Consider the following 24,346-nt stretch of genomic DNA (forward strand, 5'->3'; position numbering starts at 1 on the left):
AGCTAGGGAACTCAGTAAGTATGAGCAACAACAGCTTAGGGACTGTTTCTACAATAAAGAGGAATTCATCATCATCTGCAGTTCATCAAAAAAAAAAAAAAAGTGCCATTAAAAACAATTCAGCAGATCCTCAAAGTATGGATACAATCTGTTTTCAGCTGTAGAGGTACGCTTCATGTACTTATCAACATGCAGTTTAGAGGCTTGCATTAGAGTGCTTTGGTACTTGGGCCTCTTTTATTTAGCACGGTTATACCATTGTGTATTTAGCTATATAAATATGCTCAAGAGTCTATTGTATGTTTGTCATGCAATTAAAAATTCAAAAATATAATTTTTAAATCAGTAACTTTGCAAATTTAGCGCGGACCCTCACCCCTCCCTCCGGCTCCCACGGCCCCGCTGTCACCGTAAGACTCATACTCTTCCCCCACGTATGCTGCTATTTCCCCGCGCCCCAATAATTCTTGTCCTTTTTTCTGTTGCAGCCTCCCACAGTCCCGTTTTCGGCGTTCCTGCGCGACTCATCTCCCGGTCCCTTGGTTTCTCGAGTTTCACGCGTGTTTTCCTTCTACCCTCCCGGGACACCTTCAGTTAAAATAAAGTTTATTTTCTCGTACTCCTGTGTGTGTTGGCTCTGCTTCTGGGTCCAGCTTGTGCGCTGAACTTCGGTTCATGACACTAATAGTTTTAAATAGAGCACCACAAACAACAGGTATTCCTTTAGAAATAAACTTTTCTTGTGTGACTTCTAAAAACTACAGATTCTTAACTCTGCAACAGTTAGACAGAGTTGGTTACAGTTAGGCCCTCAACAGTCAGCAAAACAAGTCATAAAACAATAAAAGAGGCTGCCTTATCAAGAGCATCCCAGCACTGTAGTTCCATTACAATCAGTTTCCTTTATTTTATCTTATCATGTCAGAGGCCAACTGAAACCAAGTCCACCTATATAAAAACACCCCATCAGACACACAGTAGTTTCCTCAGCACTTCACAACTGCCGCAAGGTATAGCGTTTTAACTTTTTATTTTTTCGGATCCCAGACACAGCGGTGTGAGGTAGTTAGCACACAGTTTGGACGTGTAGAAAACATTGCTTGTTTGGAACACATCAGCAGAGAGGTAGAGTTCATAGCTGTTCATAAGAGTTTAATTTAATCAAACCTCATTTTACGGATCTAAGTGGCTCCTCATCACTAGCCAATTCACCATTTTATTTAAATATCTGAATTTTCGGAATGAGGATCCAAGCGGGACACAGAGGCTGCTTTAACGCACCAGAATGCAAATATAAATAAAAGCCTGACTATCCTGAGAGCCTAGCTGCAGCGAGACCTTTCTTTCACACGGATTCCTGGATGTGCGTTGGATCCGACTTTGCTACCCGCACAGAGCGTTTCTGACAGTCGGGCGCTGCTTATACAATAGAGAAAAGCAACAATACACCGTGTTTCTCTGCTCCAAGGTAAGGATGTCTGTTATACCCAGCGCATAAATGTCTCTGTGTTAACGCTGATTATTCAAACCCTGTTGAAAATGTGACACATTTGTTATCCAAAAACATTTCCTCTAAATTTGCAAAGTTACTGATTTAAAAATTATATTTTTGAATTTTTAATTGCATGACAAACATACAATAGACTCTTGAGCATATTTATATAGCTAAATACACAATGGTATAACCGTGCTAAATAAAAGAGGCCCAAGTACCAAAGCACTCTAATGCAAGCCTCTAAACTGCATGTTGATAAGTACATGAAGCGTACCTCTACAGCTGAAAACAGATTGTATCCATACTTTGAGGATCTGCTGAATTGTTTTTAATGGCACTTTTTTTTTTTTTTTGATGAACTGCAGATGATGATGAATTCCTCTTTATTGTAGAAACAGTCCCTAAGCTGTTGTTGCTCATACTTACTGAGTTCCCTAGCTACTTCCTTACTATGTCAGTAAACTTTTTGAAAAGGAAGCTGCTGTAGATTTAAAGAAACACCTTAACTGAAGCAAAGGCAAAAAAAAATTGGAATGAATTTTATGTGACTGTAAAGCCAACAATAAGTGAAAATCCAAAAACGCCTCCAATCCTAATGATCTTCCCCCTCTCTCTCTCTGTGTGTGTGTGTGTGTCCTCACAGAAGGAAGGTCACGACAGGAGCTTTTTTCAATCAGTTTTTACAAGAAGTAGCTCATACAATGGTATAAATGTATTATTTGCGATACTTTATAAATATGAACCTCTAAAGATTTTGAGTTCGTGCACATTGTGAATCAAGAATCTAAATATTTGTATCACAATGATTTCTATAAAAGCATTTTGTTTATGGGGATAATGTGACAAATCTTTTGTGACCCTATTAATGATCAATGGTGATTAAAGAGGAACCCTGGCTCTGGACATTTTCATGACAAGTGACAGCGCAGACAACTACTAACGAGAGAACATGTTTTATCATCATAAACACGGTGATAAGACGCATCGTTAAAGCGTCACTTCAGTAATGTTGACTCATGTTTTTAATAATGACTTTAAAACACTAAACTCTAATTTCTGTGGTTATTTTAAGTTTACAGAATATAACATGTGGTAAGACGACGAGTTTTACTTCTCATGTTATGTGTATCTATTTATCATGTATGCTACTTTGCTCTGTGGACTGTAAAATGTTTCATTGTGTTCATGAAATAAACCAGACTTTCACTGTCTGCATCTTTTACTGTTTTTCTGCTTTTGTTCACTCCAAGTTTGACAAAACCTACAGATATCCAGAGTTAACTCGCTAACAATGCGGAGCAGTCTCAGTGTATTTAGCTGCTTTTTCCCTGAACACAACCAACCGAGAGAAACGCCTGTAGGCCTCACTTTGGTCATTTTGAACGCTGAAGGAGATTTGTTCAATAGACACCTTATACTAGTGTTTCCTGCACTTAATCCATCACTACTATGTTCTATATAAATCCAGATTCCTTTTATAGTTTGCAGTGAAATTTGTTAAACCGTTGCTTAATGGGACAGAAGTACAAGTCGCTCTTTACTAACACATTTGTAGATGAGTTTAATGCTGAACAACACAGCTAGCAGTCTCACACACTCTTTAGGTTTTTCAAGTTATGTGTGTGTAAGGGTTTAGTCTATCAAACCTTACCCTTTTCTCCCCAGTATCACAATAGTATGACTCCCAAAGTACGGCTCAGTAAACAACCTATGACTCTAAAGCCAGAACAGAAAGATACAGTTGGAAGATGAATGATTGCGTTTTTATGATGTGTAGTAAAACGACCCCCTCTTCTTCTTCTCTGTGTTGTTCTTGTGTGTGTGTGTGTGTGTGTGTGCCCCTTAGAAGTCAAATAATACATTAGCCATACTTAAAAAAACATCTGAATTTCATTTAGAACTGAGATTCTAAGTTGTAAGGAGGAATCTTATGCACAGCCAGAAACATGTTTCCCCACTTTCACAATGCTGAGGTGCCAAATCCACAACCCCCAACAAATGGTTTATTACACGCAGGTGTGAAGGGCAAGCTTTACTTACACAGCCTCACACACAGTAGATTTTTAAAGTTTTTTTGGGTACAGGGGTTTAGCCACAGATGCAACATCCACTTTTGATAAAGATCACTCCACCTGTTTATTTCTTAAGAAATTAAGCATCTTTATTAAGCTCTTATTTATACATGTCTACACATTAATAGACACCGTGTGCTCTGAGACATTATAGTCTTCTACTTCTGCTTCCATCGGTTTGCATTTTAAACTCCCAACCTTTCAGGTTGTTATGAACGGCTTATATTTCTAACATTTTGTGATGTAAAAGTGAACCATGTTTTTTTTTTTTTTTAATTTTCTGTTTGATGGAAGGACTTAAGACACGAGTTATTTAAACAATTCTAAATGACAGTGTGATGGCCATAGTACTTTATGTGGGCCAAATGTGTTAAGGATAATGTTTATCAATGTAAAATTGCAAAGAACCTTTGAATAGATTATAACATTTTGTAAACAGTTACCTCAGAAGCTGTACTGGTAGATCTATGTATGTAAGGTAAAACTTTCCACAGTACTTCCACTTAAGTAGCTAAACACATAAAGTCACCCTTACCAATAATCCACTGCTCCTTGAAAAAAAGTAGCACAAACAGACGACTGACTGAGCAATGATAAGTAGAGCTACCCGAGGCCGAGACTCAAGCAGAAGAAAATTAAAAGTTGTTGTTTTTGTGGCTCGAAAAATTAAAGAAAGTATGTTTAATAATTCAACAAGACCCGCACCTTCAACACATGTACATTCAAATTTTGGAACAGGCTCAACATTGCTGCTGTTCAATAGTTTTTATCCGTTTGAAAAAGTCATTTTACGGCTTTAATGTTTCCAGCTGATAAGGAGAATGAGTGCGTTTCAAATGTGCGTCCAAAGGCTTTAAACATCTGCTTTGTCTGTAACGACAGTATCAAACTACAGAGCATTGTTTTTACTAAAATTCAACATTTTCCGATGAAAATTTGGCTACTTTTTTTTTTCTTTACTGTAACACGCACCTCAATGCCGTTTTTAGGATATTCTTGGTGATCACATTTTTTTCATATTTATGCTTTTGGCACTGAGGGTATCTAATACGCATGTTGTCACTGTGTTTGTACTACCAGCTGTGAGGGCTCTGCTTTTGCTTTGAGCAGTCTGTTTTTATTTTGTCTCGTGAGTGTGTGTGTTTTTCAAACGAGATCCTCGTCAGTTTGATTTTGTTACCACAAACTTTGTGTGAAGTTCACAACAGAGGTAAAGAGATTTAAACACCCCAGTTTAAGGAGGCAGGCAGGGGTTGGACCACCTGCACAGGGCTGGTGAAGCAGAGAGTGTCGGGAGGGGGGGGGGGGGAGATGTGCAACAGAAGCAGAGGGAACATTTTACAAGATGATAAATGGCAGATTTAGATGATTAAGGATTTGTTGACAAGATTAAAAGACACGTCCGTCAGAGTTCAACAACATTACAGTTTGATTAAATAAAAAAGTTTTTAGACTACACAAGGTTCATTTTCTCCTCTGATAGTAATCATCTAAGACTTGTTTTATGGGGAGATGTACGAAACCGGGTTACAAGCAATGATAATATCGGATGTTGACTCCTCAGCGTCATCATTTTCTATCTATTGAGAAAACTTATTGTTAAAGTATTGAAGAAAAAAACTCCTCCTTGGCCCGCGGGGTGGGGGTGGGTGTGTGTGTGTGTGTGTGTGTGTGTGTGTGTGTGTGTGTGTGTGTGTGTGTGTGTGTGTGAAACAAGATCGCCTGTCGCTGGTTTGTTTTTTCAGTCTCTCAAAAGGAAAAGTAGTATTCACTAAGCGATATTTATTCATTTTTTACACATAGGCAGTCTGTAGGTTACAAGCGGATAGAAAGTTCTTCTTTTCATCACAAGCTATGGTGTATCTTAAAGGTTTTTTTTTTTGTTTTGTTTTGTTTTTTTACTGCGTCTGTATTATAGGAAAATAAAATTACTATTGAAATCTCTACAGGAAGTCACTCTTTATTTCCATTACAAACGCCGGTGCAGCTTAAGAAAGTAAAATTACATCCGCTCTGTCTCTCTATACATCACAGAATCAGCTGCTGCATCACCGATGTGCTTAGGGAACATGACGCAACAGGTCTGAAAATGACTAGACACTTCCGGAGTATTTCCGGTAGGGTCATAAGGTCCGGATCGAGATTGAATATGTCATATTCAAAACCTTCTTCTTTGGGAGAGCAGATCTCATCGGACACAGGAACGCTGCAGAAGGAAATCCATCTTGTGTCTGTGCCTTAGAAATTGTGACGGACTCCTCTCTCTGCTTTTTTATTCCCCTCCAACAGATGACGCGCTTCCGGAGGTTTCCCCCCTCCCTCTAAAAACTTTTTTTTTCCCCAACAACAGATGACGCGCTTCCGGGGGTTCACCCCTCCTTTTTCAGGATGCAATTCGACACGGTTAGCAACAGATGGCGCGCTTCCGGGGTTCGCCCCCCTTTCTCAGGATATAATTCGTCACGCGGGGGGTTTCCCACCCCCCCTTCTCCGGATGCGATTCGTCACGCTCATTACACGCTTCCGGGGGGGAGGGGCGGGAGGTCAAAAGGTCGTGATTAGGGCCATCAATCACTTCGGATCAAATTTTGTCATAAGCTGTATGGGATTAACTCTCTAACGGGGAGTGTGTGGAGAGGGTCCACACCTTCCGGGTCCTTGGTGTCCTCATCTCTGCTGACATCTCCTGGACAGACAACATTTTAGCGGTCGTCAAGAAGGCCCAACAGCGGCTGCACTTCCTGAGAGTCCTCAGGAAGTATAAGCTGAACTCCAACCTGCTGCTGACCTTCTACCGCTCGCCCATTGAGAGCCTACTAACCTACTGCATCATGTTATGGTACGGCAGCTGCACCAAGGCGGATAGAGTGAGGCTTCAGAGTGTGGTCAAGACAGCACAAAAGATCATCGGCTGCCCTCTCCCCTCCCTGATGGACATTTATTCCTCCCGCTGCCTCAGCAGAGCAGCAAACATTATCAAGGACAGCTCCCACCCTGGTTTCAACATGTTCAGCCTGCTTCCCTCAGGGAAGCGCTACAGGTGCATCAACACAAAAACCCACAGACTCAAAAACAGTTTCTTCCCCAAAGCCATAACCACCCTGAACTCACACATGCACCGATAACACAGTCCCCCCCCCCCCTTCTTTTTTTCCTTTTCTCCCCACTTCCTCTATGGACGACCACTGTGCAATACCAATTCTATGTGCAATAACCCAACTTTATATACACAACACTATTTATTACATATTACTTTTATTTTTTAAACCGGCTTGTATATTTGTACATTTTATATATGTATATATATATATATATATATATATCTTTTCCCTCTGTTAATACTATCCATATGTATATAGCGCTGCAGAACTGTGCCCCCCTCCCCCCCCAGCATGTTTGCACTGAGTAGGAGATGTTCTGTGTTATTTATTGTCATTTATGCTTAGAAATATTTAACCATATATGCTTAGAGGTGTATAATCGATTGTGTAGTGATATGATGTGTGATCCTTAATAGTCTGCAAAGGCTTTGTGTGCATTCCAGAGTGTTCTGGCATTCACACCCACATTCTGGGAGCATGGGAGAGGGCATACCTTCTCTTATTGTTTTATGGTAGGATAAACGTGTCTATATCTGTTTTAGGCTAAGTGCCTTTTGTTTACATGAACTGCTGGACTTCTAGACCAGCAGGTTTAGGGAAGTCGTTTATGGGGTCACACTCTGACCCCCCCCCCCCCCCCCCCCCCCCCCCCCACACACACACACACACACACACACACACACACACACACACACACAGGCAAGGTACTCTTGTTTGTATGTAGATGTCATATGTTAATGAACCTATGCTTATTCATGTAACCTCAATAAAAGAGCAGTGTTACGGGGGAGCAGATGTCGAGCGAAGGAACGGCATTTGTCCAGTTCTCTCCTGTGCACAAGAAACATAAAGAACTTTGCCTACTCGTGTGTTGCTTTACTGTGTAATTAAATCATCTTGAACGTTCCAGCGAATAGGTTTAAGCTACAAACCTATCATTCTGTATCTCATTGTACAACTGTATAGTGACAATAAAGGCATTCTATTCTATTCTATTCTATTCTATTCTATTCTTTGAGCGAGCACTTTGGCAACAGTGGGAAGGGAAAACTCCCTTTTAACAGGAAGAAACCTCCGGCAGAACCAGGCTCAGGGAGGGGCGGCCATCTGCTGCGACCGGTTGGGGTGAGAGAAGGAAGACAGGATAAAGACATGCTGTGGAAGAGTGCCAGAGGTTAATAACAGATATGATTCAATGCAGAGAAGTCTATTAACATGTATTGAGTGAGAAAGGCGAAGTGCTTTTTTTTTTTTTTTTTTTTCTTTTTTAAGTGAAGGCGAAGTGCTCTAATAGGGTGATATGATAGCACAAGGTCATTAAGATAAGATGGGGCATGATTATTTAAGACCTTGTATGTGAGGAGCAGGATTTTGAATTCAATTCTGGATTTAACAGGGAGCCAATGAAGGGAAGCCAATATAGGAGAAATATGCTCTCTCTTTCTAGTCCCTGTCAGTACTCTTGCTGCCTCATTTTGAATTAACTGAAGGCTTTTCGGGGAGTTTTTAGGACATCCTGATAATAATGAATTACTGTAGGCCAGCCTGGAAGAAATACATGCATGAACTAGTTTTTCAGCATCACTCTGAGACAGGATATTTCTAATTTTAGAGATGTTGCAGAAAATATATATGTGTCTGTGTGTGATTTATTTATTTAATATCATTAGATAAATAATTTTATCATTAGAATACAGGACAGAGTTATGTAAAAAAACAACAACAACAACAACATGCATTTGCTTTGTGAGAGCACCAAATGATAGCTTAAACTGTTTATTCAAACTGTTCCACAGTTTCACTCTACACTCATTGACGTAATATTAAAGCAACTGATAGCCCAACACTGACCCCTGGGGAACACCACAGGGAATGCCAATACATACAGTAAGGAGTAAAAGTCATTCAGCATCACAAACTATTCACTGTTAGTTAAATAACTCCTTACTGAATTTAACACAAACCCCCTGATGCCAAATTGTTCCAGTTTTTTAAATAATAAACTATGATCTATTGTATCAAATTCCTTTTATAAGTCTACCAGATACTGTCTTTTGTCTGTGAAGTTTGTGATGTAGTCTGCTGAGTCTAATAATGACAGTCATGTTGATCTGTTTGATTTAAACCTGTACTGTTAATGACTTACTGTGGTATATGTTCAGTTTTCTAGTAGATTATTAAACAGTTAAATGAGGCATACTTCATATTCATGTTGAGAGTGTCTTCAGGAGGATTAAACAGTATTACATAAATGACAGGTTCTTACCTACAGCACTAGTAGCCTGTGGACCAATCGTGCTCTCTAAACCAACCTTCTGTTCTAAAGCAGAGTAGGCTGTAATGTTGATATTTTAAAACATCCATCCATCCATCCATCTTCATCCGCTTTATCCGAGGCCAGGTCGCGGGGGCAGCAGCCTAAGCAGAGACGCCCAGACCTCCCTCTCCCCAGCCACCTCCTCCAGCTTATCCGGGGGAACACCAAGGCGTTCCCAGGCCAGCCGAGAGATAATCTCTCCAGCGTGCCCCGGGGCCTCCTCCCAGTGGGACATGCCCGGGACTTTTAAAATAAAACAGGCTGAGGTAATTACAACATGTTTGTCTCATGTTAGCTGTGTGCGGCAGGCAGGAATAGACCCAAACTGCAGACTCACTGAGGCAAAAAATAAACTCAAAACTCAGCTTTATTGCTGGACACCAGAAACACAAAACTAAGTATACTGGGAATACTCATGAAAGTAAACAAACAAACAAACAAACAGGCAGGCAGGCCACACAGCGGGGAATTACGGAGAATGTGACATCGAACAGAGGAAGACACAGACAAAAAATACAAGAGGTAACAAGGGAATGAGGACCGGGAGGGAAACACAGCTGGGACTAATTACACCCATGAGACCACGAGGAAGAAAAACTAAATACACTAACACCAGACAAGGAACTATTAAAGTAAAACAGGAAACATAACAGACACGCTGAGACATGGACTAGACGTAGGGACTAGGAAGGAACAGACATGAAAACATAACTGAGTCAATGAGACACAAGAAACACAGGCAGGACAATAAAAAAACCTAAGAACTACAAACAAGAAATTAATAAAGATAACTAGACCATTAGAAACACAAAATCAAAGAACAGAGATCATCAACACATAAACATTGGGTCACCGGACCCAGGTAACACTGAGATTGCTTTCTATACTCTTAACTCTATCTGTCTGTAGTCCCAGCCTGCTTCAAAATGGCCACCATCGTCCCTGTACCCAAATCCTCCACCATCTCCTCATTGAACGACTGGCGACCTCTAGCCCTGACCCCCATCATAAGCAAATGCTTCGAGAAGCTGGTCAGGGACTTCATCTGCTCTGCACTACCCGACTCACTGGACCCTCTACAGTTTGCATACCGCCACAACAGGTCCACTGACACTACATACTGCCCTGTCCCACCTGGAGAAGAGAGACACGTATGTGAGAATGCTGTTTGTAGATTACAGCTCAGCATTCAATACCATCGTTCCCTCGAAGCTGGACAGGAAACTGCAGGATCTAGGACTGAGCAGCTCCCTCTGCAGCTGGATCCTTAGCTTCCTGTCTGACAGACGCCAAGTGGTCAGACTGGGCAGCATCACCTCATCCCCCATCACACTGAACACTGGTGCTCCACAGGGGTGTGTACTGAGCCCTCTCCTGTACTCACTCTACACCTACGACTGCACAGCCACTAACAACTCCAATATTTATTTTTATTTTATTATTTTTTACTATTTAATTTGTAAAAATGTGTATACACACACACACACACACACACACACACACACACACACACACGTAGAAAAACATTTAGTATACACATCCAGAAATGCATACACTATTATATATTGTACATATATTTATTAGTTTCAGATTAGCCATTCTTGTATTTTGCTCGTTTGTGTTGTTGTGTTTTGCACATCTCTGTTGCTTGTGGGGCTCGCACACAAGAATTTCACTCGCATGTGCTGTGCCAGTGTGCCTGCACATGTGATGTGACAATAAAAGTGATTTGATTTGATTTGATTTTGAACTCGGGGTGAACATTAGCGATGAGCATGACTAACCAATTAATTGTTGTTATTGTCACTGGTTTCTAAACAAGCACAGTAATGATGTATACTTTATATATCTGTTGTGTGCAGATTTCAGGATCTCAAACATTCAGTATGCAAAGTGATATGTTAATGTTTATCTAGTTTTGGTGGATTGATATACAATATGCCAAAAACGGATAAATCAAAGATGAAGTTATTATTCAATGAGATCACAGAAAGGAGATTTCTGCATTTATGGAGAAATCTCAAAAACATATTTGTCAAACGTCCAGTGTGCATTCCTCTGCATATTGTCCGTATCTGTGACAACGTGGTGTGACACCTAGTTTTCTGTCTTCATTTATGTTGGAAGTGATAGCTAGTAATGTGTCAGTCGCGAATGAAACGGCTCTTAGAGCCGGATCTTTATTGGGAGCCGTGGGTTTTTTGTCTTTTTCTCACCCTCTCTCTCGCACTTTTTTTCCGCTTCACTCCGCACGCAAACCTTGTGCTTTGCACTGGGAAGGGGGGAAGGGGCAGTAGTTGCAATCTCAGTAGCACAGGAAAAGAGCAGGAGGGAAAGAGAGAGAAAGGGAGCCAGGGACAACAACATCACATTAGGAAGGTATAGTAAGCATCCACAACTGAAAGGATTCAGAAAGTTTATGCATGCAGGCCCATATGACAGAGAATGTGCATCTTCTTTTTGTTTTCATATTTTAATTTATATTTTATTGTGTTGTGGTTTGCAGTGTTTTGTGTTGTTTCACTTTAAATTTGTTTAAAAGGAAAAAGCTGAAAATTTAAATAGTTAAAAGTTGAAATGTGAATAGTTGGTTTTTGTATTATATGATTTATTTATTAAATTTCATGTGGGGTGAATAAATACAGTTTTGTCACATTTTTATATTTAATTAAGGTATTTTAAGGGACGCTGGCGGCACTGAAAGACTCCCCTACCTGTCCAGAAAGCAGAAAGGTTTAGAAACGAAATGTTTCTTTGACTGTTGATGGTCTCATTAGTCATCCTACCCTATCCAGAGTCGTAAAACAACAAAAAATGTAAAAAAACAAACAAACAAACAAACAAACAAACAAACAAAAAAACCCCAACTTTTTACTTTATACATTTAAGACTCAAATTCAAATAATAGTTTGCTTAAAGCCCTAGAAACACTATTTACAATGTCTAATAGTGCCAACAAGTTTACAGTCAATACATATATACTGTTGTTTTAAGGTAACGACTAGCAGATGAAGTAGCAGAAGTAGAAAGGGGCCCTGAAAGACACCAACGCTGGTGCAGGAAGGCCAACAGCCAAAACAAAGATGGATCATAGAAATATTCTCCTCATACTTCATAGAAAAAAATATGAGAGGTACGAGTTGGATGGTGTCGATAAAATACAATTACATACTGTACAAGCATGGTGTTCACACAGGGAAGGAAACAACCCAATTCAATGTTTGACAGTAAGGCAGTAAGGTAAGTGCAATACTTACTTAAAACCACCAAGGCATCCAGAAGACTTTGGGAAAGAGCGAATAAGAGAGAAAGAGAAACAAGAGAAAGTGTGTGTGTGTTTGTTAGTGTATATGTGTGTGAGGGAGAGCTATAGAGCGGCAACCAGTCCAGGATGTATCCTGCTATTTGTTCTATGACAGCTGAGATAAACCCTCTAATTGGTAGTTCTTTCACATATTGTCATAACACTTATTTATTACAACTGGCCAAAAAGACTCACGACTGATGTTCTTTCTATAATAAATGATTTAAATTGTTTCTTTAAAGAGTACTGAACTGGTGGCAGTACAGCCATTATGGAGTGATACAGAGGAATGCCCATAGGTTAATGGCAGATTTTGTGTTTAAAAAACCAGGATTACAATGTAGAAAACATTTTTTAAAGAATCAGGTAAATATTAGTGCATTACACTCTTAACTTCACATTCAGCTGATATCTCTATACCTATATTCATAAATTAATTCATTCTAAATTACCCCTTTATTCAATGTCAACAAGGTGAGCAGTGTCTCTCGTTGACCGACAAACTGCTACATACATGAAACACAGTAGTTGGAACGGTGGTGTCCATGTATTCAACACTGCAGGCTAACATGGTGGTTTCCTCACACCGGCACCAGCTCCTGTGTATTTTTAATGGATTTATTCTAAGTTGATGAGAGTGCATCAATTTCACAGGACGTAATTACACATTAATCTATGACAGACTGTATCTTTAAAATAAAAATGTGTATAACAACACCAATGACAACAAACCCATGAAAATGATAGTAGTGCAAGTGATATGACACTGCAACAATTTTAGAAACGATTACAAAATTAATGTAAAGGACCAGACCTGAATATAACAACCACAAAGTGAAAGATACTGGCAGCAGCCAGTGCTACCTCTCAGCCTCTTAGTAGATGCACTGAGGGTATAAATTATAAAATCATCTGAGAGGTAAGTACTTCATTTTCCAGTAAAATATAATGCATTTCAGAACCTCTGTTCCCTTAATGTCATAGCTACTGTGTCCCCATTAAAAATGGAAAAGTTAGGGTGGACATTTGTGCATGATATTTTACAAGACAGAAAGATAGCACCATGACTTCATCAATGATAGTTTGTTTTCTTGATGCATTACACAAACTGTACCTGAGCAGTGATGCTGGTAAGTGACAGGGCCATCTTGTTCACACTGACATACTTGAGTGCCTATGAGACTGGGACCACTTAGTGACTTGAAAAAAAGGGCATAGTGCTTGGCTTTGCTTAACACAAAAGGAAAAACCTGCTGCTAATGCCTCTGCACAAAATGGCCTAAAATAACAACAACAACAACAAAAAATGCCACAATCGCTTCCAGTGCTTATAGTTTGTGACAGGTGCGGATACTTTCAGTGCAACTCTTCAATACCTCCATTTTGTTCAATGTCATTGGATCCAAAAAATTAATGATAATAAACAATTTCCAATTCTTTTTCTATTTCTATTTCTATATGTAAACTTAAAGTCACATACAAACAAACTGTATTTATAAAGTTTGAACTTGAAGTGCAGTGAAAATTTGGCATGTGAACAGTTGAAGTGAAACACAGAGCAGAGCGCCATCAGTTGGAAACAACAAAAGTTAGGAAAGTGTCATAAAGGATAGTAATAAAACACCACTTCTTCACCTTTGTCCCTCTAAAACAAAAAGACAACTTACTTCATAGTCAGTCCAAGATTATTTATTAAATTATTACTGATCGATTTGTCCTCAAGCTTGGTTGGTTTCAACAGATCATTAAAATTGGGGAAAAAATTGTATTATGAAATACATACTGGCTATCCACACAAAACTGTTGCAAAACCAAACAAAGAAAAGAGAAGAAAGCTGTAAACTGGCTAAAACTCACAGTAGCTCACAGTGAGATGGCAAAGAAAAGCATTCAATATAAATTTGACTGATTCAGGGTGTGCAGAGCTTATTCAGTGTTAGACTCCAAGTGGACAGAAATGTTTTGCTTCACAAAAAGGTTTACTTTAATTTCACTGAGGTGCTAGTTTCATTTGGGGAAACCTACATTCATGTGAAGATGAAGAAGTCACTTGGATGAGCGATGAAATGTTTCTCCCAGTGAAAACACTACGTTCAGATGAACAGAATCAACTTTCTGGGGTTTAATTTTATCATTATATCTTTACTTCAAGTTCAGCTCAGCGACAAAATCCATGAAAGGAATACTTTGACGTTGACAAAGTGAAAACTAAATCAATGATAGAAGGATTACAATAAAATCTGGTAAGTGTGTTGTAATTAATATTAATATGCAGAAAACAAGAGCAAGCAAGAGCGTTAGTTCAATGGGGAAAACACAAGTCACTGATAATCAAACATAAGTGTGTGTTTCTTTATTTAATGTTACTAATACACATTTTAATACAGAACAGTAGATGGCAGTGTGAGACTATACTATACTACTCTACTACTCTACTACCAACACTTCTGCGATGTTCATGTTTTTATTTGAACAGGCTAAAAATTGCCCTTTCTAGTTGTTTGATTTCTTCAAAAATCCTCCTGCCAGCATCGGCGACTACTTCACCGATTCGTATCAGATGATATAATGGATTAAACTTCTCAGCTTCATCTCTGGCCTCATTTTCACACCATGACTGAATCTTGCGTCTTTCTTCCTCCAGTTCTCTCTCACACTTCTCCTTTAACTTCTTCATCTCCAATTCTTTCTCCTCCCTCTCTGCCTCTCTCTCCTCCATCTCTCTCTTTCTCTCCTCATTCATCTCCTCCTCTCTCTCCTTCCTCTCCCTCTCTCTCTCAGCCTGGAGTTGTTCGTTGTATTTCTGCATCTCTTTCTCATATCTTTCCCGTATTTCTCTCTCAACCTTCTCCTTTTCTTTCTGTATTTCTTCTTCTTTCTCTCTCAGGATGCGTTGTTTCTCCTCTTCAATCGCCCTCTCAGCCTCTTGGAACATCTCGTTGGTGTAGTGGCTTCCTCCGTTCTTCTGGACTATCTCTCTGATCTTCTGGATCAGCTCAGTGACCTGAGAGCGCTCCTTCAGTTTATTATTGAAGACATGGTACTGACCGTTACATCTGGTCACGAGTTCCTGCAGGTCTGAGCTTTCTTCTAAGAACTCTTCAATAGTGGTGCTTTCAAGTAGGTCCCCGTGGGTAAAGAGAACCATGCTGTATTTGTCTGCTGCGTGGCCAAAGATTGTTTGAATCCTTTGCACCGTCTGTTTTTCCTCTTCAGTGTATCTGCCCAGTCTGATGACCACCAAGAAGATATGGGGTCCTGGAGAAGCATAGGAGATGCACTGGCATACATCTTTAGTTGTTCTCTCCTTATCAAACCTGGTATCAAACAGCCCCGGGGTGTCAGTGACAGCAACTTGCTGCCCATCCACTTTAACTTTGCCTTTTGAACACTCTACAGTCATAGATTTGGCACTGAACTTGGATTCAAAGCACTCACGACCCAGAATAGTGTTTCCAGTAGCACTCTTTCCAGTTCCAGTCTTTCCCACTATCACAATCCTGACCTCATCATCATTTGTCCTGCCTGTGCAGAAAGATCAGAAACAATGAATAAGGATCTACATCAGGCTCTAATACATTTTTTTTCTGACCATTAACTAACTTTTGGGATCGAATTTTCTAGATTCCAAAAATTTGCAGATACCCAAGAAGATGTGTCACAACTATTAATTCTGTGAGGTCATAGTCATGATCAGTGATCAATGATATGTATGTTATTAATTATTATTTAGATTTTTTTTTTTTTTAAAGATTTACCTCACATACATATAAAATCCTAAATCATAGGGTTGGGATTGGAGTTTGAAGCTAGGATTAGAGGGTTAAAAGTTATTTCAAAGTGATTTTCAAAGCTACAGCTACAGCTGCTTTCTACAAAAGACTTTCTCCACAGAGCTTGTCTAACATTTAATTATTCAAGCCTGATCACTGCTGTAACATTAAAAAAATACCACTAACATGAAGACTTACCAAGTTTGCTGTCCATGTTTGGGATGAAATTGTTCCTGTCCTAAATAGTGCAGTGCAGATACTTCTTCTGTGTTAAGTCAGAAGTGAAAGTCAGAGGCTGTGCTGCACCTCCTTTAACAGAGCATATCAACCAATCCACACCCACAAATAACTGCATTGGACACAGAGTGAAAGTAAAACTAAAGTTTTGTGGTACTTTTCCAGCTATAAGGGGTTTTGTATAAAGCCGGAAAACCATGTTGATTTCTTGAATTCTTTGCACCATGTGCATTTCCTCTTCAGTGTATCTGCCCATCTGAGAGCATACAAGAAGATACAGGGTCATGGAGAAGCTTAGGAGATGCACAGGGATGCACCTTTGTGATTTTATCCAAGGAAGGCCTGGTATCAGACAGATATGGCTTTTCCTTTAGAACAGGCTACAGTCATAGACTTAGCACTTCACTTCGATTCAAAGCACTGATGTGCTAGAATGATGTTTCAGTCAGTCTGATTAGTCCTGTGCATTACAAGCACACATTGCATGTGTATATAGCAGCAAAGCAGCTTTAGTGACTGTTTATATTTATTTATTTTGATGTTATTGGCTCTATTCATAAACAAATATAAGTGTGAAAACAGTAATGTGCTCTGCTTACTTTCAAAGAGTAATGAAAAATGCAACAAAAATTGGATCTGAGGAACATCCATTTTCAGTTTCAGTTTCTCAGCTGCATTGTTTTATGTCCTGGTTATTTAATAGAGTATGGTACTGAGGACCACAGCAGGTACAGGAAGTCACTACATTCACTCTTCAGACTTTGCTTTCTGCTCCCAAAATCATTTACAAGAAACTGCAGCATTATTTCTGAATAGCAAGTACTGCTGCACAGATTAATATAGATTTCTTTTGCTTTCAGTTTCGTTTTTTGATTTGTGCACCAAACTTGCATGATGTCCCCCCTCCCATCCCCATTTACAAGAAACAGCAACACTTTTTTAGAAGTACAGACACTGCAGCACAAAGCAGTTCTTACATGATGTTTTCACTATGTTTCACATCTGCGGCTTCTTATCGAAAATGTCAGTGCAACAGGATATATTAAAATGTGTTCACATTTACATGTCCTCAAGCTGCAAATCTTTGATTATTTTTCATTAATAAACTGAATATTTTCAGTTCTATTTATAATGTGTGAGATCTGGCATCATTAATTTACATCAATTCTTGCAAAATGTTCTCTTATAACCTCAAAATATTTTTAATAAAAAATGTAAATGACTTTTAATGAACAATATTCAAGAACAAAAGATTTATTCACATAGTAGTTAATGCAGACAGATGCAGAGTTTTGAATACATTTGAGTCCATGTCCGGTTTTGGAAAAATCACCTTGTAACTTAAACTAAAACATTACTTTCACTTTCACTCTGTGTTCAGTAGAGTCATTGTAGGTGTGGTTTGGCTCATGCTGCCTGTTGAAGAAGCTGCAGCACAGTCTTTGCCTTTCACTTCTTGCTCCACTTCTGTTGGCTACACAACACTGTTTAGACTGAACATCGACAGAAGCGATTACAACCCAAGCATGGCTGGCAAGTTCGGTAAGTCATCATGTTAGTCATGTTTTCTAGTGTTACAACAGTGATCATGGCTGATTTAAAATCATGTTTGGTTGGCAAGCAGGTCGATAGATTATAAAAATAAAAACAAGATCATTGAGATCAGTATTAGACACAGACCTGTGATGGTTTAAATAAAAGTTTTAAGTCTGAAAGGGAGTAGGTAGAAGCTTAATGTTTACCAAGACCTACCCCATTATACAAAAATAATAGCAAGCAATAATAATGGGCAATAGGAAAACAAAGACAAAGACTCACTGTTCTCCTTTGGTCATTACTATTGTCCATAGTGCTCCTTTCTAACCATGTCAACCTGCTCCTTATTTAACCAAGTCTCTGAGACAGCAGTTTGTGAATTTAGCTCTGAGATGTGGAAGAGAGGTCATAACTTTTGAATGTCCATTAAGATTTCTGCTATTAAATATGTTATCCACTGTAACATTATAGGTACACGGTTCATAAGTGTGATATTTACAAGCCATTTGTGATTATATCGACCAGAAAGAAATAAAAAAGGATTAATTGCATTTCCTGATAGCAGAGTGTCAGGGTCATTACTGAGGATGACTCTGATTTCACAGGATCAACAGCAGAATAGAGACTTGTGACCCATCTCTGTAGATGTTGAATTAACTTTTGACCATCTACCAGAACATTTGTAACCTAAAATACCGACCCCAAACCCGGTGCATGATCAGGTATATGTATAGTAAGTACAATATATTTCCTGCCATGTATTCTTTCTGATCTTTCTACACAGGTTCTGGCAGGACAAACGATGATGAGATGAGGATTGTGATGGTGAGGAAGACTGGAACTGGAAAGAGTGCTACTGGAAACACTATTCTGGGCCGTGAGTGCGTTGAATCCAAGTTCAGTGCCAACACTATGACTGTAGAATCTTTCAAAGGAAAAGCTGCAGCACAGTCTTTGCCTTTCACTTCTTGCTCCACTTCTGTTGGCTACGCAACACTGTTTAGACTGAACATCGACAGAAGCGATTACAACCCAAGCATGGCTGGCACGTTCGGTAAGTCATCATGTTAGTCATGTTTTCTAGTGTTACAGCAGTGATCATGGCTGATTTAAAATCATGTTTGGTTGGCAAGCAGGTGGATAGATTATAAAAATAAAAACAAGATCATTGAGGTTAATATTAGACACAGACCTGTGATGGTGTAAATAAATGTTTTAAGTCTGAAAGAGAGTAGGTAGAAGCTTAATGTTTATCAAGACCTACCCCATTATACAAAAATGAACAAAAAATAAAAACTACATTTTGCACTGCCTACATTTTCATTCGCTAATAATAATAACAAGCAATAATAATGGGCAATAGGAAAACAAAGACAAAGACTCACTGTTCTCCTTTGGTCATTACTATTGTCCATAGTGCTCCTTTCTAACCATGTCAACCTGCTCCTTATTTAACCAAGTCTCTGAGACAGCAGTTTGTGAATTTTGCTCTGAGATGTGGAAGAGAGGTCATAACTTTTGAATGTCCATTAAGATTTCTGCTATTAAATATGTTATCCACTGTAACATTCTAGTTACATGGTTCATAAGTGTGATATTTACAAGCCATTTGTGATTATATCGAAAGAAAAAAAGGATTAATTGCATTTTCTGATAGCAGAGTGTCAGGGTCATTACTGAGGATGACTCTGATTTCACAGGATCAACAGCAGAATAGAGATTTGTGACCCATCTCTGTAGATGTTGAATTAACTTTTGACCATCTACCAGAACATTTGTAACCTAAAATACCAACCCCAAACCCGGTGCATGATCAGGTATATGTATAGTAAGTACAATATATTTCCTGCCATGCATTCTTTCTGATCTTTCTACACAGATTCTGGCAGGACAAACGATGATGAGATGAGGATTGTGATGGTGGGGAAGACTGGAACTGGAAAGAGTGCTACTGGAAACACTATTCTGGGCCGTGAGTGCTTTGAATCCAAGTTCGGTGCCAACACTATGACTGTAGAATCTTTCAAAGGAAAAGCTGCAGCACAGTCTTTGCCTTTCACTTCTTGCTCCACTTCTGTTGGCTACGCAACACCGTTTAGACTGAACATCGACAGAAGCGATTACAACCCAAGCATGGCTGGCAAGTTCGGTAAGTCATCATGTTAGTCATGTTTTCTAGTGTTACAGCAGTGATCATGGCTGATTTAAAATCATGTTTGGTTGGCAAGCAGGTGGATAGATTATAAAAATAAAAACAAGATCATTGAGGTCAGTATTAGACACAGACCTGTGATGGTTTAAATAAATGTTTTAAGTCTGAAAGAGAGTAGGTAGAAGCTTAATGTTTATCAAGACCTACCCCATTATACAAAAATGAACAAAAAATAAAAACTACATTTTGCACTGCCTACATTTTCATTCGCTAATAATAATAACAAGCAATAATAATGGGCAATAGGAAAACAAAGACAAAGACTCACTGTTCTCCTTTGGTCATTACTATTGTCCATAGTGCTCCTTTCTAACCATGTCAACCTGCTCCTTATTTAACCAAGTCTCTGAGACAGCAGTTTGTGAATTTAGCTCTGAGATGTGGAAGCGAGGTCATAACTTTTGAATGTCCATTAAGATTTCTGCTATTAAATATGTTATCCACTGTAACATTATAGGTACACGGTTCATAAGTGTGATATTTACAAGCCATTTGTGATTATATCGACCAGAAAGAAAGAAATAAAAAAGGATTACCGGTAATTGCATTTCCTGATAGCAGAATGTCAGGGTCATTACTGAGGATGACTATGATTTCACAGGATCAACAGCAGAATAGAGATTTGTGACCCATCTCTGTAGATGTTGAATTAACTTTTGACCATCTACCAGAACATTTGTAACCTAAAATACCAACCCCAAACCCGGTGCATGTATATGTATATATATGTATATATATGTATATGTATAATAAGTACAATATATTTCCTGCCATGTATTCTTTCTGATCTTTCTACACAGATTCTCGAAGGCCAAATGATGATGAGATGAGGATTGTGATGGTGGGGAAGACTGGAACTGGAAAGAGTGCTACTGGAAATACTATTCTGGGCCGTGAGTGCTTTGAATCCAAGTTCAGTCCCATATCTGTGACTGTAGAATCTTTCAAAGGAAAAGCTGCAGTGGATCGACATCGCGTTGCTGTCATTGACACCCCAGGCCTGTTTGATACCAGGCTTGATGAAGAGAAAACTCAGAAAAATATATGCGAATGCATCTCCAATGCTTCTCCAGGACCCCATATCTTCTTGGTGGTCATCAGACTGGGCAGATTCACTGAAGAGGAAAAACAGACGGTGCAAAAGATTCAAAAAATCTTTGGCCACGCAGCAGACAAATACAGCATGGTTCTCTTTACCCATGGAGACCAACTTGAAGGCACCACTATTGAAGAGTTCTTAGAAGGAAGCTCAGACCTGCAGGAACTCGTGGCCAGATGTAACGGTCAGTACCACGTCTTCAATAATAAACTGAAGGAGCGCTCTCAGGTCACTGAGCTGATCCAGAAGATCAGAGAGATAGTCCAGAAGAACGGAGGAAGCCACTACACCAACGAGATGTTCCAAAAGGCTGAGAGGGCGATTGAAGAGGACAAACAACGCATCTTGAGAGAGAAAGAAGAAGAAATACGGAAAGAAAAACAGAAAATGGAGAGAGAAATACAGGAAAGATATGAGAGAGAGATGCAGAAATACAAAAGACAACTCCAGGCTGAGAGAGAGAGGGAGAGGAAGGAGATACAGGAGGAGAGGAAGAGGGAGAGAGAGGAGATGCATGAGGAGAGAAAGAGAGAAATGGAGGAGAGAGAATGGGAGATGAAGAAGTTAAAGAATAAGTGTGAGAGAGAACTGGAGGAAGAAAGACGCAAGATTCAGGCCAGATATGAAAATGAAGCCAGAGATGAAGCTGAGGAGTATAATCCATTATTTTTTGTGACAGTACCTGCTGAAACCGCACTTAATGTTGGCCATGCAGTGGTTGGAGGAGTTAAAAAATTTGGAACTGGTTTGGTGAAAATGTTAAAATTTCCTTTTAACTGATTCATGCATTAATTGACTGTAAGGTTAGTCTTGATCTCTTCATATAGTAAAGTGTGACTGCCCCTCTGTATCATACTTTTTTTTTTAGTTTCCCTGCATGTCAAGACTTCCTAGCATGATGTCACAGATAGCAACAAGTTCAAAAGTCGTAATATTTTGGGGATTATATGTGAGGTTCCTGTTAAATTTGTCAAACTTCTTTCTGAAGTTTTGAAGCTTTTTCTTTTCATTGACAGCTCGCTGTTTTCACACAGCAGATCCTGTGGACATATTGAATTTCCTTCTCATGCTATCTTAGTGATTTATTAGTTGAAGTAGAGTCTTACTGTGGGCTTTTGGGACATTCAGTATTCAGTCATGGCAATATTATAGTTAGAGATATCTGTATATGTTTAACATTTTGAAAAACACATTTATGTTTTATGTGAAATGATTGGTGTATGTGTGGATGTGAGAGCATATTATTATTTTTGGTGACGGACTTTCAGCATGAGCAGGATGTACCCTCTCACTCTGTAACAGTGGTTAAACACATAGGCTCCAATAGATAGGCAGTTAAGAAATTGATCGTGGGAGCTCTTTGTAACTTCTCTTGTTGGCAGTGATGTTTTTTTGTTTCTTTGTTTGTGAGATTTACTTTTCTTCACTTTCTTGGTGAACGAATCCACCCATATGGAAAAGAAATAGTAAAAACTTATATGTGATTACTCATGAAAGTGGCCACTTTCTCATTACTTTCATACATTGTTTTAGTAAGTATCATACAAGTTTCATTATATAATTTTTCAAGGGATCTTATATCTGTTTTTACTCTTATATGCTTTTCATACAAGTTTCACACAAGACAGATACAAACTTTATAAGATTTATATATATCTTTTCCATATGGGCATCTTTGCTCCAACTTTTACCTTCCCCTTTACTCAGTTGTTTGCGTTGCCTTTTTCCTTCACATGTGTGACTAGCAGCCTGACAATAAACTTAGATTTGTGGACTTTGTGCCATGACCTCTAGAACTGTAAGCATTGGTCCTTCTTTTTTAACCTAGTTGTCGCCTTTATAATAAATTTGTGAGTCACTGTCATAATTCAACTGAGTGTTGTTCTTGCTTTCTCAGTGTTGCTGGTTAACATTATAATTTTTTTAAAAATATAATTCTGGAAAATACAAAATATTAACTTACAGGTTGAATAGTAGTATCTTAGCTTCTCATGGTTATTTATCTAGTACTGCATCACATTCTGATCAAACTACTGCCACAAGCTAAATGTCCACATTCTCACCTGTAGATTTTAAAGATCTAGAAGAAATTAAGCATCAGTTAAAGTCTTGCACCTCTCTACTTCCCCAGAAGTACCACAGTCTGGTATTTTCCCTGTTTCTCTCACATGTGCAGTAATCACATTACTACTTAATATAATGGAATTAGCACCAGAGGAAGGCGATGCAGAGAGTGACAAAAACTTAACTCAAGGCACACAAGACCTTTGGTGGACGGGACTAAATCTTGGGCCTCTGTCTTCTGGGGTGGGCACGCTGTTGTCACCAGGATGTGTGACCTCAGACCTTCAGTACTCTTGGACAGGTGGTCAACATTTGGGGAAGACAAGAAGTAGAAGTACTTTCAAGATGCAACTCCACTGAGGGCACAGACAGCTTACACTGAGATCAGAGAGCTCAGAATTTCAAAAAGCATCTGAAACAGCTCAGGTTTGGAAAGAAAGCTTTTAGATGTTTTAAGTAAAAATTATTTAAGCATTGTAGTGGGTTTTACGTGACATATATATATTGCTAGCTCTGTGATAAATTGGCAGCTTGCTGAGGGTGTACCCTGCCTTTGTCTCCTTGTGGTAGCTGGGATGGACTAACACCCTTTGCTGCCATCAATTGGATACAATGTATTCCAATGATTCAATCTGAATGTTTACAAACTCAAAGTATGTAATGAAAGTGTAAGTGATGACCAGTTCACAAATGTAGAAAGTAGACATAAAAAGTAATTGTACTACTTAAACCTGACACATGAGTACAGCTACATGTGGTCTGAAAAACAGCAGGTTTGTCACATTCCCATATCTAATTCGGGTATTTTAAGGGAGGCTGGAGGCACTGAAAGGCTCCCCTACCTGTCCCAGCTGAATCAAAGCAGAAGCAGAAAGGTTTCTGGGTTGCAGGATCAATTTAACCAGCTAGCCATCCTGTTATGGGAGGAACCAGTTAGAAGCTATTTTCAAAGCAGCTGAGTAGATTTTATCTCAAGTCAGTGAGTAACAGTAGAGTTTTGCAGAACACTAAGAAAGATTTATTTGACTGTTGATGGTCTCATTAGTCATCATATCCACTGTCCAGAGTCTTAAAACAACAAGAATGTAAACCCAAAAAAACCCTTTTGTTTTATACATTTAAGACTCAAATTCGAA

The 24,346-nt window shown here is 39.0% G+C and overlaps 2 protein-coding genes and 1 long non-coding RNA gene across 3 annotated transcripts; 2 read left to right on the plus strand and 1 right to left on the minus strand.

Annotated features, from left to right (window-relative positions):
* Positions 1–766: 766 nt before the first annotated feature.
* Positions 767–2,710, plus strand: LOC146648580 (uncharacterized). The gene is made up of 2 exons (XR_014908652.1): positions 767–1,468; positions 2,139–2,710. It is a non-coding gene; the product is annotated as an uncharacterized LOC146648580 (long non-coding RNA).
* Positions 2,711–14,753: 12,043 nt separating this feature from the next.
* On the minus strand, positions 14,754–16,323 carry LOC146648581 (GTPase IMAP family member 9-like). Its single transcript, XM_085388206.1, has 2 exons — positions 16,261–16,323; positions 14,754–15,814 (listed from the first exon to the last, which is right to left on the minus strand). The coding sequence occupies exons 1-2, from the start codon at positions 16,274–16,276 to the stop codon at positions 14,754–14,756; spliced, it is 1,077 nt and encodes a 358-aa protein (XP_085244332.1). The 5' UTR covers positions 16,277–16,323.
* A 1,421-nt stretch (positions 16,324–17,744) lies between these two features.
* LOC146648582 (uncharacterized) lies at positions 17,745–22,991 on the plus strand. Its single transcript, XM_085390461.1, has 4 exons — positions 17,745–17,841; positions 18,620–18,889; positions 19,715–19,984; positions 20,848–22,991. The coding sequence occupies exons 1-4, from the start codon at positions 17,826–17,828 to the stop codon at positions 21,924–21,926; spliced, it is 1,635 nt and encodes a 544-aa protein (XP_085246587.1). The 5' UTR covers positions 17,745–17,825; the 3' UTR covers positions 21,927–22,991.
* Positions 22,992–24,346: the final 1,355 nt, after the last annotated feature.

This window comes from Rhamphochromis longiceps, linkage group LG18 (assembly GCF_057381845.1).
Source record: "Rhamphochromis longiceps isolate RC_006_pf linkage group LG18, R_longiceps_female_GT1.1, whole genome shotgun sequence".
In the NCBI taxonomy this organism is placed as follows: domain Eukaryota; kingdom Metazoa; phylum Chordata; class Actinopteri; order Cichliformes; family Cichlidae; genus Rhamphochromis; species Rhamphochromis longiceps.

Bases quoted from the DNA above. Each gene is read 5' to 3' on its own strand.
- LOC146648582 (XM_085390461.1), top strand. The intron at 18,890-19,714 runs GTAAGTCATCAT...CTTTCTACACAG, and splicing joins AAGCATGGCTGGCACGTTCG to ATTCTGGCAGGACAAACGAT. The intron at 19,985-20,847 runs GTAAGTCATCAT...CTTTCTACACAG, and splicing joins AAGCATGGCTGGCAAGTTCG to ATTCTCGAAGGCCAAATGAT.